Raw genomic sequence first — 18,639 nt, forward strand, 5'->3', positions numbered from 1 at the left:
AAACCATATATTTTTTTGTTAAATCAGGAAATTATTATTCAATTCGTCCAAACAAACGGCACCATTTCAGTGATAACTGTATTTTCTATTTTAATGATAATTGTATTAACTAATATTAATACTATGCGAACCATTAACCTCTATGTAGCGAGCCGACGAAAAATCTTCGCGTCCGCCCATAGACTAAATTAGACTAGACACGGCATATTTATTTAAAAATAACCCCAACACAATTTTGATTTGGTTCACGTGCACATTTATGAAAAGGCCCACGCACTGTGTCGCAATGCGAAATGGGCACTGTGCATTGCGTTTTACCTTTTGTTGGTCTAGAGTAAGCTATTTTGCTTCTCAGCTATGCTGGGCAGGTTCATTTTTTCAATCACAAAAATAACCCAGTTCCAAATATTTAAATTTGAATTATGTCCATATTACAACACCTCTGACAACAAATTCTCCGTGGTTTCGCTTACGAGTTTGAACGCTTGTACAAGGAGTTTAAACAGAGTTGGGTTGTTAAGTTCATCTCCATATTTGTGACGTACGCTACGTGGCGTTATTTTTAAAATGAATTTAACTAGACAGGGCTAATCTAGTATAATACATCAATGCGTGCGCCAGCTGATTCTTTTTAATTCTCTCGACGATTTCCGATTTGAAAAAGGAATATTTACTGAACCATTAACCTGTATGTATTGTGCCTATCAGGGTTATGAGGGAACTGCGATAGGACCAGTAACGTAACACTGCCATCTTAGGAGACACACGCAGATGTTGGGAATGGAAAACGCCAATAAATGCACGAAATGTTAAGAGGAAACTACAAGCATAAAATGTGTATATTCTTGGCATTAAAATCGCTTGACAAACGGAGTCTAGAAACGTTCGATTTCAAGCAAAAAATAAGGTTTTTATTTATTTTCTCAATGCATTTTCCAATTTTAATGGCTTTTTTGCAACATTCTTCCTACTATCTGCACTCATCTGTTTTTCATAAGCCCCAAATAGTCGGTCCTCAACCTCGCTATGAGAGATAATTTACATATTTGTCAAGTTGCTCCCTGGTAGGAGCCCTGGCAATTGAGTGATACCATTACAAAAAATACTGAACATGGGGCCATGACGCTGTAATATTAAATGTTAGATGGCAGTTTCTATGTTTTTACGTTGGCAACATTAGTCCCGCGCAAATTTTTTGTGGTTTCATAATCTGTAGTCGTGGTGTTTTTGGATTTACCATCATGTAATATGTTTGTTCTACATTGATGTCCATTATTAAATGAAAAAATTCTATAATTATTCTAATTGTTTGACCTGAGAAACCATTTTGCATTTTCAATGCATTTTGAAAATAGGTATTTTGCATTTTGCATTTGAAATGCTTTTCTAAAAACCATTTTGCATTTTGCATTTTCAAATGGAAAAGTTTTGACCCATTTGCATTTTGCATTTCAAATGGTTTTGGGTACCCATTTTGCACATCTCTGGTCACGCGGCTATCTCAATCGCTCTAATGTGTGCCAAAGCTAAAGTGCTGGGATAGTTACATCACTTAGATAAGGATAAAGAGCGGGAATCTGCCTCCTGGAATCGCAGTTGACGAAAAAGTCGCTAATATTTTTAAGGTTAAGGATAATTCTTTAACCTTAAGTAGAACTGGCATCGCCCCTCTGTGAACTTTTTCAAAGGGGCTGCTGTGGAAACATGTAAAATGGAATATAGCACAATGGGCCCATGGTTCTGTGCTCACGGGAACTATCCGTAAACTTGAACCGGATAAGGAATGTACACTGGTATAAGTAACAGATGGTTACTCCTTCAGGGTTCTCACAAGGAATGTACAAACAAATGTACAGACAGATGAAATGCAAAACGGTCCAGTTTTGAATGAAATTTTGTGTGTTTCAGTGCGCCCAGGGCAAGGCGGCATGGCAGGAGGCGGCGGGGGCGGCGGGCTTCGCTGGCGGGCGGCGCTGCTCCGTGGCAGCAGACCCCGCGCAGGGCGGCACCGGCTACCGCGTCAAGCAGACCGAGGCGCATCTGCGCTGGATGAAGCGAAACCGGGTGGGTACTCACTGCAACCTAACCTAACTAATGCCTTCTTCTTTAGTCGTCGCCTCAGAGCTGAAGATCGTGACCTCCACTCCATCTTCCCTGATGAAACAAAGGGGATATTTCGGTTCTATTCGCGTAATTCGCGGACACTGACGTTCCGGACGCTATCGTTGGCAATGGCCATGCAGCGGAGTAGCTATAACATTCATTTGAAGGTTTCGACCATGGTGGGGGGCAAGGGAGGTGGAAGAAGGCTGGTTTGGAAATTTTATTAGAATTTTTTTTGGGACCCAGAGTAGACTTTCAGCACTTAATATTTACATCACATTTATTTATTTATTTTGTATAGAAACAAACAGCTTTTATATAATATATGAGATAAATATACAAGTTAACTGAAGTCAAGCCACAGAAGTTTCTTATGTTAAAGTGCATTAGAAATGGAGGAAGAGGAAAATAGGAAGAGGATAGGAGATGCTGCCGATACATTCCTTGACTCTCATATTAATAATCGATCGTACGCATTACTTCATATCGATATTTCTTTAGGTTATTACCAAAAATGCCAATGCTGTACATTTTTTTATTATATTGTGTACATATACGAGCAATTGGGGAATTTTTTCGAATGTTTGTTCTACACAAGGGTAGATAAAATAAATCAGATTTTCGGGTTGATCTAGACGGAATATGAAGATTTATTAAATTGGTAAGTTCTGGTGAGTCCAGACAATTATTTAGGATTTTAAATAATAAGATTTGATCAAAAATTAGACGTGGTGTTTGGAAGGAGTTAAAATTATGAAATTTAATGGATTCGGTATGATTTGAGAAGTGTAAGTTTAGTTTATAATTTATGTGTTTAAAATTTTTTTTTTAATTCTTTCTATTCTTTCGATATGGGCTTGGTATAAAGGAGTCCAGATCGGTGTACAGTGTTCCAGGAGCGGACGAATATATGAGGTGTAAAGGGAATATAGAGTGTTTATGTTGTGGAAGGGTTTTGCTATGCGCATTATAAATCCCAGCATTTTATTGGCTTTGTTAATGATGTCATCAGTGTGTTGGATAAAGTTTAAATTTGATAAAAAATGTGCAAATAATGCTGTTGCATTTTCCAGAATCGTAAATGTAATGTAGTGGAGAAGTGGCATGGAGGGCCGGGTTTTGATAGGGCCGGTAGCTCCAAAACGCATTGGGTATTATCGAAGACGGATTTTTTTAGAATAATAATAACATGGCATTTACATAGCCCAGTTCAGTGTCATTTCACTTCAAGTGCGCTTTACTATAACAAACTTAAAAACGGTAATTTAGTATTAGTGGTCATGTTCTTAAAATTATTCCTACAGTGTGCCTTACCCAATACAGATATAATATTATAACACTAAATATACTGTTTATACAAAGTGATGACAAAACTTGGTATAACAATAACAGCAGGAAATGACAAAACAGAATATTAAAACTAAAAACATAATATAAAACAGGAGGCAGTTTGTGCTGAGAAATGAGAACCTTCTTAGCAGACATTTTGAAAGGTACAAGGAGGCAACCGAAACCAAACAATTACCGGAAGTTTTAGAATATGGCTTATTATAAAATATCGAAAAGAAGTTAAGATTTATGAATGGTAAGAATTTTTAAATAATTTTGTTTTTAAAGTCAGTTAAAATTCAGCCAAATTCTGGAGATTAGTAAGAGCTGAGGGAAGTCTATTCCAGATGAGCGGGCCGGTTACACTAAAAGAACGATCATAGTAAACGGCTCGATTTGACCTAGAAAGTTCGATTAGACAATTACTAACATCTAAATCTGCTGATCTTAGAGTATGCTTTATTGACTATTTATTTATTGACTTTTTAATTTATAAGTTTGTTTAATCATAACATAGTCTGTTGCTAGTTTAATCGATTGCTACAATAAATACAATACTATACAATAATTATTTTTATTTGTGCAAATTAAAATAACATAATTTTGCATAACTGACTAATGAATGTGCTATATATTAGAGTAATTTAATACAATTAGCTATTAAATTTATTGACATCATTATTGACATGATGTCACGTTTTAATTTGGGCAGTGAATCCGAAAAAATGTCAATGTTAGAGTTAAGACAAATATTATAAGAGCCAATATACTTGGAATTGAAGGAGCCGGCTCTTTGCAAAGAATACTATGTACAAAGTTCATTGGAATGGTTAAAATGTGAAATATGCAAATGATGGGCACGTGAATTCTGTATCGTTAAGGAACATTACGACTGTAAAAAAAATTGAACAGTTTACATTATTGACATGATGCCACGTTTGAATTTGGGCAGTGAATCCGAAAAAATGTCAATTTTAGAGTTAAGACAAATATTATTTAGAGTATAAAGAGCTAGGTTAATTGATTGTCTAAGGTGTGTTAAAGTTAATAAGGGACAGAAGTTCGGTACAGTCAATGTTATTGTTTAAAATTCTGTCTATAAATATTGAGTCAGCTACTGCTCGTCTTCGCTGCTAAGTTTCAAATGTACACTCAAAGTTATTGTTGATTGTTGTATCTTTGAGTAAATTACAATTAGGATTTTTTTATATTATTTGTTTTTGTTATTTTCCATTTTTTACTGTATCTACCTACGCACCTTACTAGGAAAACGATTATGTTTGATTGTTTATTACGTATAGATAAAAGAAGCTTTTGTAAATACCTACTTGTAATTCATTGATTCAATGAATTTGGTCAGGGCATTTTTATTTTAATATTTACCATCTCTCTTTCAATATTTCATGTGTCTTTTTCATAACGCACTGGTTATAAAAGAGCCAAATTTTCATATTTTTTTAAACTAAAAAATATTGTAGTTTCGAAAAGATTAGAACAGAAATTTGTTCAGTAAATTTTAGCAACTATATTTCTTTTGTTTGCAGGATACATTTCATTAAAAATGCTTTAAAAAATGAAGCGTAAAAAAAAGCGGCCCTTTCACGCCACCTCTCCTCTACTATTCATTTTTTCTTACGCAATACCTTGGCGGATGTGGGGGGAGGGGAGGGGGGTTGAATCCCCTAACACTCCCTCCTGCCGTTGATCTGTCTTTGCTTCTTCTGCCTTCCACTTTACAACTAACTATGAACTTCTGCAGAACTTCTCCATCTTGGGATGCGTTGGAAGGAGTCAGTTAGTAGACTATTTTAGATGCTTGGCTCTTCCATAATTTCGCTAGAAAGCACATTTATGTTTGAACCTACTACCTACTGATATGAAAGAACACAATGTCACCAATTAACGTAAGAACTTTCGACTTCTGGGCCCTACACGGAGACAAATGAGCATTGCTAATTTATTAAGAATCTCTTCAAATTATCGTAATCCGGTTAAAAACTGGATTACAGGCCTTCGACGAATGAATTGATAGGTTTCCTGATAAACTTTTAGTAAAATACTAATTTATTATTACGACGTCGGAACATGTGTTTAAAAAAATCATAATATTTTCGCATTTCGTAAATATATCCTATCAAGACAAATGCAGGTGCATGGAACACTTGTTTAGATATTTGAGGAATTTACTAAAAGTTAAAGAAACGGCCTGAAATCCCATTTTTAACCGGATAACGAATAATTTTAATAGTATTTAAAAAAATCAGCATTACTCATTTTTCTCCATGCGGATAGGCCATTAAATTGTGTTAAATCTTTTTTGGAAAAAATTTCTATTACTTATTTGAAAAAGCTTGATCAATTGAGTTGAAAAAATAAGCTTAGGTACTTCGAACACACATGTGACATGTCTACAATACATTTCAGTGTATATGAATATAAGTAACTTCTTACCTAAAATCTTCATATTTTCAATGGATTTATTCATTCGGGCGTGATCACATATGCCATTTACATGTCGCCAATCTATAACCTTAATAAGTGTCAATATCTTCCCCAGGGTTTCAGTGTTGTACCTGTGTTATTTTGGGAAATGTCAAGAGCGAATATAGAACAAGCGCGATTTCCACCTGGTCCCCAGAGTGCTTGGAGAAATCTTGAAGGCCTCTCATAAACTCATGTTAAGGAGGTTAGTCAGAGTCTTAGGACGGGTTGTTTCGGATCATTTGAACAATTCATCAAATTTCAAAGTTCATTTTCAAGTTCTGTGAAATATTTTTTCAAGTTCTGTTTTCATTTCAGTTCTGTCAAGCAACTAGCCTATAATGATATAATAACAGAACTTGAATAGGACTTTCACAGAACCCGGAAAAGAACGTTGAAATTTTATGAATCTTTCAAATTCTCCGAAACAACCCGTCCGATTATGCCTATGATGATCGCAAGTGGAAACAAAACAAATGCACTCAATTGTTCAGATTAATTACGAAATTTGGATATTTTTATAGATTAATTTGGATATTTTAAATAAATTACATAGTTTCTTTGATACGACCATGACAAAAGGACATGTTATATTTTGGTACATATTTTTGTACAGGGACAACCAAAAAATTTGTGATCTAAAGTTCCCACTTCTAGACCGCAGAATGTACAATGTGAAAAGTCAAGAACATGGATTTAAAAAAAAAGGTGAGATGGAACGGAATAATGTCCAATCCTCATTCAAATAATTGAAGATTTTTCTTTTTTTAATAAATGGGAATTGTTGAAACCACAGTTTTGATGGGTTAGTCCTTTTTGTATTAAGGCGTAGCAGGCTCCCTTGAATTTACTAACAAAGTGCCAATACTCTTTCCAAACATTGCGGGATCTATATTCGAGGATGAAAAAATGTCAGAATGTGGAATGTGGTTTTCTAGGGTATCATTAATGTTGACATCAACGCACGACGCCAATTTGTCCAGGAATCCAAATCAGAGTTACGGTTTTCCCATAGCTTTGAATGAAGGCTATCAGCACTCGAATATGGCGTACAAAGTGATCATAAGGATGAAGAATTTGGGCTGGATTATGTTTTTGAAGAAAACTGAAGGAAGTATGAGAGAAAAAATTGAATGTTAAAAATTATTTTTGATTATATATTTTAGAGATTAACTTATCGCAATGCACTCGGCTGAAAATAATTAAAATTGGTTTGAAATTGAATTAAATATTCTGTCATTAGAATTACTGTGGTAAACGTTAAAACCTATACCACAGTTAGGTGAGTCTGGAGATTTGGAGCCATCAGTAAATAAAAAAGAGGAGTTTGGCCATTTAGATGAAATAATGTCATTAAACATATTATTTACAATACAAGATTGGAATGGCTTTTGGATGCCGATCCCTTCTGAAATTTTTGTGGATAGGGTGACGTGACTATATTTTAATTTGTATAAGGGAAGAAGATCATTTTGAATTATTTGAAGATCTGAGGATTTTTAAATAAAATTTGAACACGTGTTGTTTATCTAATAAATAGTTGTCCGGGCGGCGGTACCCAAACCCGCCTCCCAAATTGAAAAATATTATTGTTTAAAGCAAATATTTTTCACATGGGTCCCGAATGATTTCCATATGGGGATCGGTATGAAAAAAAGCATCGTATAAAACTTTCATAGGTCTATAGTTTAGTCCGGCTTCGAATCTTCGCTTACAAAATAAATATGGATGCCTCTGACGGAAATCAATAAAAATTATGTAATAATAGGTATAAACATATTTGATAAAAACCACACTATTCAAACGGAGTTTGGTAGTAGGTACCAAATAGGTAAGCGAATGAATATATAAGTTTGTCATTTAAAACCGCGAGAGACATAAAGGCCCTGTGATTGGTCGGTGGGTTCTGACAGATCTTACACCACTACCTCACAACGGATGAATTCAAACGCCCGTCACTCCTGGACACACTTATCTCACAGATTCCTACCTACCCCTCATACCTTTTTCTTTCTAGGATTTTCATCTCATTCTTCTCCTTATTTTCCTTTAAAAAAAACACCACACAGCATCCCCAAAAATGATATAGGCTCTGAGGTAAATTATTTTCCTGAGAGCCTCCTGCGTGAAGCAAATGTTAAAAAAATGGCCGAGAGCGACAAATTTTTAAATTGTTTTTAAGACATTGTGACGAGTTTTCGGAAAGAAGTATCACTAATGATAATAAAATTAATATTTTGAAAAGTTAAATATCGGATCTGAACTCTGCAATATACAGATGGGTACTGACATATAGTTCCTCCAAGTTACTGACTAATAAGCAAGTCACTGACTGACATTATTAGGGTAATACCAAATGGGACCTAACCTAAATATAACCCGGAGACGGGGATTATTCCGTCTCCATGCGCCTTAAGGGAATGCCGAATGGAAAAGCAAAAACAAGTCTACACTACGGTTGAAAATAGTGCCAAGCGTATCGTCGGTCGACCGACGACGTAGTCCTGACGAGCTAGACCGATGGCCCTCTTATGCAGCGCTTAGAGACTCGCGTGGCACTATAGATCTTCATTAGAACTCCATATTACATACGTACAGATATTATTTTACAAGTATTGGCGATATTGTAGGTACCCTTAATAAATGTAAAAGAAAACATTCCTTTTCCCCCGAGATTTGATAGATTTTCAAATTGTGAATACTGCGTACAAGCTCCAGTTTTACGGAACCAATGAGACGTCATCCCCAATTGGGGCATGTCGTGAGACTGAAAGGAATTGGTTTCCGAAGAATATTTTGTTTGATTGGAAATTATATAAATTGCCCATGTATTGTAATTTTATGAAATAAATGCAAATATTCCAGTCGTAAGAATGATCAGACATTATTTGAAGAACCATAATTTTCAGCTGATGCAGATAATATGCAGTAATAAGGACTTGGCTAGCACGGGAATTGAACTCAAGACGCGCGACGCATTTACCGGTTTTTAATTCGGTTTTGATAGACATACTGAAAATGGCTCACAAAGATATTCTCTGGGACCATGCGTTTGACATGCTTGGAGTTCACCAATCTAGTGCTGATTGCTATATTGAAACAACAAAATTATGTATATTAATCTCGCTCTTCCATCGTTTAAAACCTCAGCATTGAAGCAAGCCTATAACATTTCTTATTTACCTAATATTTCAGTATTCTGACATGCATACAATTTACCGCACATGAAAAATTTTGTCAAGTAGGTCACAGGGCAGTAGATTTAACACAAATATTTTAGCTAGGCAGGGTATGCCTAGTTCCTACACTCAACGGTGATTTAAAACGGTCGTATTTTTTCACCAACAAAACCAAATGCCAAGAGCGTTCATAGCTCCAAATCACGATCCGAAAATCACCAAGTATAGCTAGTAGCCATTAGGTACAAGTAATGCGGTCTGTTTGCATATTGAATCAGAATTGCTGACTTGGCGTGTCGTATTTCAGATTTTTATTGGCCGTTCTAATAGTCAGTAACAAAGAATTCTAAGCTTTTTTTTCATTGCATTATAAAAATATCTGCCAAGTCATTACTACCGAGTTTGCTAACAGACCCACGGACTGGACGCTGTAAATTACTATGTACCTTTTCGTGGCATAAAAGAAATATTTAGTTTCTTTAATGTAATTTATTGAATAGTTCAGGCTTATTTAATTCAGTTTTTTTATGGTGTTACACTGAATTTACTTAAGTGTAATGTCACCTTTGTATACTGTTGATGATAATTATAATAAAAAATTTAGACGTATTAGATCTATCAAAAAATTTATACATAAAGATGCAAAAGTCGGTCATTTTGAATACATGTAGGATAACAAAAGATTTTTTAAATATTGATGTTGAGGGATCAGTAGGATTTATTGGCCCTGTTAGAAGTTCTACCGAGCCGAACCCTCTGATATGAAAATATCTGGAGTCGGTGAATTATTTTCCCATTTGATCTCTGGTGAGTTGACGTGTTGTTCTTGTATTGTTTTGTATTTATTTTGCTTATATAATGCACTTACATAGTGTTGATTGACTAGATGATCATTTGTGGAAAAGTGTGTGGAAGGGTTATGTTTTTCCTTTGGGGAAGATTTAACCCGGACAACAAAATCGGAAGTTTAAAAAAAAAATAAATATAAAAACGATTGTAATTAACACGCGTGAGCGAAATTATTTAATAAAACATGACTAGAACATAATATATTGACATCTGAATTAAGTATCATTTAAATAAACACTTATTTTTTCATACGTACAAGTATTATAATACGTTAAATAAAATAATCTATTTTTTAAATACATCTATTTAAATTTTGATTTTGTGTTTTGAATGAATTAATGTGAATTTTGGAAGTGGAAATAAACTCACTTTCCGACATCCGACCGAGCTGAAACTTGACAGGTAGACTCGTTGTCGATGACTATGAATTCTATCAGTTAGTGGCAATCAAGCGTAAACACTAGGACTTATAAGCATTTCTCTGAAATTGCATAACATGACAGCAGTTTATTTACGAAATAAAGGTCGGTCCTACTCGATCGGGATTTGGCTCAGCTGCTAGCGCGGTTGACTCCAGTCCCTGTAGAGGAAGGTTCAATCCTAAGTGAAACCATTAAAATACAGGGTTTTCCAATAAGAGGTGTTATTTTGAAATTCAGTCGTAAAAGATCAATGGTTTCGTTGCTTGTGTGGCACGTAGCGCCGTCTCGTTGAAAGTAAACATTGTCCAGATTAATACCATCCAATTCCGGCCATAAAAAATCATTAATCATCTCTCGATAGCGCAATCCATTCACCGTAACTGTTGCTCCAGCCTCATTTTCGAAAAAGTAAGATGCAATGAGTCCGCCAGACCATAAACCGCACAAAACAGTCACACGTTGAGAATAGAGAAACTTTTTAACAATAACTTTTGGATTTTCCGAGCCCCAGATGCGACAATTTTGCTTGTTGACGAAGCCACTGAGGTGGAAATGGGCCTCATCACTCAATATGATTTGCATTTGATTCACTCAAGTGAATTTTAATAATTTCAATGCGTTGTTGAAGCGTGTATCGTTCCATTTTTATCAATGACGTAGTTTCTAATTGTCAAATGGCAAAAAATGACAGCTTCAAAAGTAACATCTACCGAAATAGCGGGCTATTCAAAATAACACCTCTTATTGGAAACCCCTGTATTATATATTAAAAAACGTACAAAACAGTTGTATTACACTAAAAAACTTTATAATTTTATAACCAATACGGGTTGTATTGTTTATAATTTCGGATCATGCTTTGCGATGTTTTTCTATAGATGTATTTCTGATTTTCAATGCGTTGTTTGATGTTTTTTTTCATTATGTAACATGAATTTTATGTGGAAACTTTACTGCTTCTTGCAAATATGTAAAATGTAAGTATTTAAATAAAATATGTATATGTTGTATCCTTAATAAATTAAAATATGATTACTTTTACAATATGGCATCTGTATAGAGTACAGAGATTATTTTCAAAAATAACGTATATTTTTTAAGAGGCTTAAAACAAAAAGTTTTCAACGGCAAGGGAATTATGTCATATACATATGTCGGTAGACACTCAGAATGCGTGGTGTTACGGTTTTACTGTGCTATGAGGATAGCGGAATAATAGTAAATACATTGTAATTAACACAATGAATTAACGCGGAATTCAGGATCGGGAGAGGCCAGTTGACGGAGACCCGTTGACCTATCCAGGCGGACTATCTCGACCTTGCACTATAGTGAGAGGGATGGATTCATACGTTACACCTAGATACACTGACCTCAGATTCCTACACACCCTTCATACCTTTTTTTCCTTCTCAGAACTTCCGCTCCTTAATTTGCTAAAAGACCTTCTACACAGCATTCCAAAAGAAGGCCTCCTGTGTGGAGTTACTTAAAAAAATGACAATGATGCAGCTGAAAAAAATCTTCCCTAACATATTATTTTGCCATTTTTCTAGTAGAGACGTATGGAGCCGCTCAGTGTTGTGCGGGCTTCGTATGGACGGAACCAATGAACAGGGCTGGCCCTTTGCGGGTGCAATTGGAGCAGTTCCCCCCGGGCGCTAAATTATCGCTAAGGCGCTGATAATACCTTATACCTAACAGCTCTAACACATCGCCCTTGAGATTATTCTTCAAAGTAATCACTACCTAGACGTCTACTGATTTTGACAAGGGGCGCCAAAATTCAACTCGCGCCGCTTTGGCTCAGCGCCGGCTCTGTCAATGACACACTTTTTCAGTAGAGCAAAAACAAAGCCCACAAATCGTTCGGGCGAAGAAAATGTATGACCCCTTGACTAACTTTTCCTCGTGCAGCAAATTGCATTAAAATATTGCATGGAATAGTACCCAGTGCACAAACGGCTTGTGATAATTGTAACTAATTGTATTTTTCCTCAATCTTCGTGCTAAATATCTGGGCGGGCAGTTCATAAATAACTTTTACTACTAAATAATGCAAACACAAAACACAATGAGCTTTCTACCGTTTAAAATTCCTTCACGGAAAGCGTTCCTTTCCATTTATTTGTCGGCACGAAACGGTTTTCTTTTGATTCAATTTTTAATTCGAGGTAGCATTTAAATTATTCCCAATTAACGCCTGTTCGTTTGTTTATTCTAATTTTTTAAGTGACTCCTCGCCTCAGTAATTTATAAATTTTCGTAACCCACGGAAATTATTAATATAATATGTTAGTTTGGCAGACCAGGTTTTTCAATTTTTGACGATTTTTGCTTAGATCTTGTATTGAATATTACTTTTCCAGGAATATTAGAGTGGAAGATACTCTCAGTATCGCCCTGATGTAAGACCACCATTCTGAATTGAAACGTTGCTTGAAATGGCTTTAGTTATGTTTGATAACCAGATCTAAATAGCAAGGTGAGTACTTCTCAACGTTCCTCTTCCCCATCTCCTTCCCCTCCCCTGTACCTTCAGCCTCACAGCATAACCAATTGATGTCATGGTCCCAATGTCTGCGAAGGTGTCATTTTTGCGTTCACATTATAAAATGAACATCAAAAATCATTAGAATCTCCGAGGTGTTGCCAGCTTATGTTAATATTATGGTTATTTAGCGAATATAAATGATTAGTAAACAAACCGAGGAAATCTATAGAAAACAATATTAATTTGCCAGGGTAGCAGATCAGTAACCAGACAAAACAAGGCTAGGTTAGGTTATCTTAAGTTAAGTTAGGTTAGGTTAGGTTGAAAGCCGTCGTGGGACTCTTGTGTGGTTACACATAAAAATAAAATTATTCGCTAGAGCGTAGATGTTTCAATCTAGTATGTTGGGTATTGGATAATTAAATTCGAAATAAAAACAATAATAATTAATTTCATTAGTTATCAAGTAGTTAATAATTAATAACAGATAATTGCTTGTTGAAATATGATTTCAATATCAGAAATAATTAAAAAAAGGTTAAAGTGGCATACTTTGAAAGATTTTTCGTTCCTATGGTATAATTGCTTAGATAAGCATTAATAATTTATTTTCCTGAGCGTAAAATATTAGCACTTACCTGGATACTAAATTATGTGATTATTGAAGACAATATTAACGACTCTCAAACGAATGATGTGTAACACAAATATCAAAAACATGATTCGGTCGCAACTGGGAATTAAGCAAGCCCGAGGTACTGGGTTCATTTAAGGTTTTACTCATCAAGTTATTCCAAAAATAAAAATATTGATTGATACTTTTAGAAAAGTCGATAGATGTCGCACATTATTTTTTTTAAATGGATGTAGATTGTAGACTCTATCTTGATTGCAGCTCTTAGTATGATACAATTAAATATGACCGGAAGGTATAGGCTCGAATAAGCTCAGTGGTAGAGTGAAGCCCCGGCAAAGACGAGGCACAGATTAAATTCCTAGATTTTTCTGTTTCACATCATTCGTTTGATAGTCGTTATTTGCCTTCAATGATTAAGGTTTTACTCAGAAAGTAATCCTAATAACATTTATTTAATATTTTACTATTTATTGTCATTAGTATAGTATTAGCACAGACTCGTGAAAAATTACGGGATATTTTAATTATAGAATTTAAGCTGAAAGTATTTATAAAATATCTGACTTAGAGACCAACAGAAATTTAGCACCGTTAGTAAACTTTAAAAATCATTATTCAGATTTAGATCTGTAAAAAATTTTAACAAAAGAAATACACATTTCAGATAAGTATAGAAATATTGTTTTTAATTTTTAAAATAAAATAATTTTAGTAACTTTTTTATCGCTTGTCTGAAATTGAAATAAAATATCAGTTCCAATTTTGAAAATTAAAAGTTCATTGAACCTGAATAATTTAAGTCATTGCGCAAGAGTACTTGAGAATATTTCACAACATGCATGCACGGACCGACAACCGAAATTATTAGTATTATTGATAATAATAATAATAATAATACGTTGCCGGCAACCCGGTCGTTTATTGTATTGAAAAAAAGTTTTTTGAAAATGTTTGTAGGTAAGTTACCCGTCTCAGTAGACAACGTCTGTTCCGAGACGGGTAATAAATAAATAATATAGAAGAGATAACTTCATTTGAAGGAGAAATATTACATATAATTTATACAGAACAAATTTGATATAATATAGTGATCAATGGAATATAATATGTCTCATTCATTGATGATATTAGTCTATGGTCTCATTAGTATTATTGGTAATAATATCGATTTTAATAACAAGTGAACATGTCTCTTACTAGATTCGCGTGTATCCCAATGTTGATCTGATTTTATGTTGGGCATATAGCCAGACATTTGCCCTGATGGTGGACACATTAACTCTGTCCGAAGCGTTGGCCAAATAAGGAGGAAGCGCTAAACAGCATAATAACCCAAAAATGAATTACGATAATACACGGTTTTCCAATAAGAGGTGTCATTTTGATATTCAATCGTAAAAGATCAATAGTTTCGTTGCTTGTGTGGCACGTAGCGCCGTCTTGTTGAAAGTAAACGTTGTCCAGATCAATACCATCCAATTCCGGCTATAAAAAATCATTAATCATCTCTCGATAGCGCAATCCATTCACCGTAACTGTTGCTCTAGCCTCATTTACGAAAAAGTAAGGTCCAATGACTCCGCCGGGCCATAAACCGTACCAAACAGTCACACGTTGAGGAAAGAGAGGCTTTTCAACTATAACTCTTGGGTTTTCCGAGCCCCAGATGCGACAATTATGCTTGTTGACGAAGCCACCGAGGTGGAAATGGGCCTCATCACTCAAGATGATTTGCATTTGATTCACTCAAGAGAATTTTAATAATCAATGCGTTGTTGAAGCGTGTATCGTTCCATTTTTATTAATGGCGTAGTTTCTTATTGTCAAATGTCAAAAAATGACAGCTTTAAAAGTAACATCTACCGAAATAGCGGGCTATTCAAAATAACACCTCTTATTGGAAAACCCTGTACATTTGAAATTTATTAAAAAATGAATACGGAATGTATTTTATTTGAATTTTCCATATGTGTATTAACATTATAAGCAAAAAAACACTTTGAATTTAGCCAAACTACTAAGTTTAAGAAATAATAATAATATATATTTTTTTAAATAATTAATAAACAAAAAAATTAAGTCAAGGTATTGCGTTAACTTTGAAAATCAGCTAAACTTACGGCATTTTTCTGATTATTTTTTTCGGTTAAGTGAAATGTTTTTTTGCATTGAATATTCTTAAACCAAAAGATAATTCTATTACAAAACGTTTTGCATTTCTCCATTTCACGCAATTGGCAGATGGAACCTTATTGTCCCAAGCGAATGAGCTCGAAGTACAGAGCATATGGAACCATGTTGCTCCAAAAATGTTTTATGTATTGCAGATAGAAATTGCAAAAGCAACCTTCTTGCTCTGAGAATAAAGTCTAAGTTAAATAGAACTAAGTTACTCTAAAATTTCAAATGGAACCTTGTAATATGAAGTATAAACAAATGTGAAGTATTTTCAATAGAACTTAGAATAAAAAAGCGATACTTGAAGACTAATCATGTAATAATCACACTACTTCTTTACACACATGCAATGAAGATTGCGGGCTTGAATAATTTTAAGCGTTTTTTATATCATTCATTTACATTCTGGTACGTTCATACAGGTGTCGCTACCGAGGGTGTCCGGGGGTAAAGTACACTAAGTTCGTGAGGTTATTCTAAATGATGATGGGAGAAAAAAAAGTGCATCATTTTTTTCCCAAATTCCGACTTTTTTTTCGTTACAAAAATACCTCGTTTGTTTTGTTGAATCACCTCCCGAAGTTAGCGCACTTTACCCCCGGACACCCGTTTAAATATACATTTTTTGTAATTTATTATATCATATGTGAAATCATATAAATATAAATCTATACCAATCTCTGTGGTCATTGTCCAAGGCCTACAAGAAATCTGTCACTTCAATTTCCGTAGTCATTGTCCACGGCCTACAAGAAATCTGTCACTTCGATTTCCGTAGTCATTTTCCACGGCCTACAAGAAATGTCACTTCAATTTCCGTAGTCATTGTCCACGGCCTACAAGAAATGTCACTTCAATTTCCGTAGTCATTGTCCACGGCCTACAAGAAATGTCACTTCAATTTCCGTAGTCATTGTCCACGGCCTACAAGAAATGTCACTTCAATTTCCGTAGTCATTGTCCACGGCCTACAAGAAATGTCACTTCAATTTCCGTAGTCATTGTCCACGGCCTACAAGAAATCTGTCACTTTTTAATTTATATATTCATAATTACGGTTTTTTGTTTTTGTTTTATTAAGCCTGGTTTGTCTACAAAATATATGTAATTATACTGCTACCCGGCTCAGAACAGATATTGTCTAGTGAGTGGGGTAGTGCCATTGATGTATGTCTATGGGTAGTGCACATGATTTTGTTAATAACCTTAAATAAAAATTAATAAAAAATAAAAATTTACTCAACCAAAATACGCTAGGTTGCATCATGATGTCTAGATATGTTTTCATTCAGATTAGTTTTAATTTCAATGGCTAGTTGGCTCCTGACTTCATCAAATGTCAGCCCTGGCGAGGTTGTGAGTTGTGACGAGGTTGATGAGGTAATGTAGAATTGAAACTAATACAGCGACATTTATAAAAATGTGGGGCATTATAAAGGTCATAATTGTCATAAATATTTGAAGTAAAAAATGGAACACAAAACTATGTATAACTTCACCACTTGTTGATTAATTCACAAAGAAAAACCAACAAAACAAAATATACATTTTTAATTTTTTTAATATTTTTCCAAAACGTTAAGATCTCATTGGATTAAAGATGTGATTTCACATGTTTCAGATTCACGATTTATCCTATGGTGGTTCGTCATCCGACGAGGAAGAGAGTGTTCGGGCTCGGGCGGCGGGGGCTGCGGGGGGGCTCCTGTATGTGGGGCTCGGCACCGTGGCCTTGGGGCTCGTCATCTCCTTCGTGGGCACGGGGGACAAGGGCTTCAAGACCTACGAACTGCGGCTGGCAGGCCCGGCGCTCATCGCTGCCGGCCTGGTCTGCTGCGTGCTGCGCATCCTTCTGTGCGCCTGCCCCGTGCGATGCCGGCCCCCCCGCGCTCGCGCGCGCCGCAAGGAGCCTGCCGCAGAGAGGCTCCTGCTCACCGAGCGCCCCCCTCCCAGAAGACTTTCCATTGCGGCTACGGCCCTCCTCTTGCAACACGAGAAGGAGTCCCAACCCACCCCCACCTCCCCGCTGGTTCCTTCCGGGCCGCAACCCCAACCTGTCACTCAGCAGCCTCGGCCAACCTCTCCCCCAGCACCCTCCCAAAGTGACAGCGCACAATCCCCCATAGAACTTAAACCTCTCTCCAAACAACCTTCCCCCGTTGTACCGCTGGTCCTCCTCTCTCAACCCCTCCCCCGCAAGGACGACTCGCTGATAGAACTGCAGACGTTGGACGGATCTAGTTTCGACATATCCAGTATATCGAGCAGTGAACTGAGTGTGGACAATTTAACAGTGATTGAAACAGCCAATTTGGACATTGCCGAGTCGATAGAGAGAGCAAGTAAGTTGGCTCGGACCAGAGAGCCCGTCTTCGCGAGGAGAGCCTCCAACCTCGGCCCTCCGAGGACAGTGACCTTTGCGGACACTCCTAACATCATTGCCCCGCCCAGTGAAGCACCCCCTCCCCCCACGGAGATTGTGTTAACTCCTTCCAAACTGGGTCAATAGCAAATACTAATATAAGAGGTCGGAAAGAACTTCTGTTTGAGTGATTCATGGCTTCGGCCCGGTCAAAAGTGTGTGACTATTTAATTAGTGTGAAGAATTCTTGGAAACCTCTTAACTCTTGAAAAATATTTTGGGTCGTTGTGATATGTTTAAGTGAATATATTCGATTGGACTGGGTTGTTCTAAGCCCTTTGGAAATGCAATAAAGTTAAATGAAAAACGCTTATTCTTCGTAATACATTGTAATTTATTATCACGTTAGAGAAATTATATGTAACGTGACAATATGTACATCTTTTATCTCAACATCTATCTGTACCTACCTACTACATTTAATTACTAAAAGCAATTAAAATAATTATGTCATTGAGTTTCCTACTTTGATTAATTAACTTTAGAATCTATGATTTAGCTGACGGGAAATTCAATTAATATTATTTGTCTGTGAATTGAATAGT

At 35.8% G+C, this 18,639-nt stretch overlaps 1 protein-coding gene across 1 annotated transcript in view; it reads left to right on the forward strand.

The window, feature by feature from the left end:
• LOC149419379 (uncharacterized) overlaps positions 1-18,386 on the forward strand; it is a 184,259-nt gene extending 165,873 nt beyond the window's left edge. Inside the window, exons 2-3 of the mRNA XM_089637807.1 lie at positions 1,909-2,064; positions 17,294-18,386. Coding sequence (XP_089493933.1) covers positions 1,909-2,064; positions 17,294-18,181 — 1,044 coding nt within the window. The 3' untranslated portion in view covers positions 18,182-18,386. The remainder of the gene's footprint in view (positions 1-1,908; positions 2,065-17,293) is intronic.
• The last annotated feature ends 253 nt before the right edge of the window (positions 18,387-18,639 follow it).

This window comes from Hesperophylax consimilis, chromosome 12, assembly GCF_061612785.1.
Source record: "Hesperophylax consimilis isolate HC1 chromosome 12, BYU_Hcon_1.0, whole genome shotgun sequence".
NCBI lineage: Eukaryota > Metazoa > Arthropoda > Insecta > Trichoptera > Limnephilidae > Hesperophylax > Hesperophylax consimilis.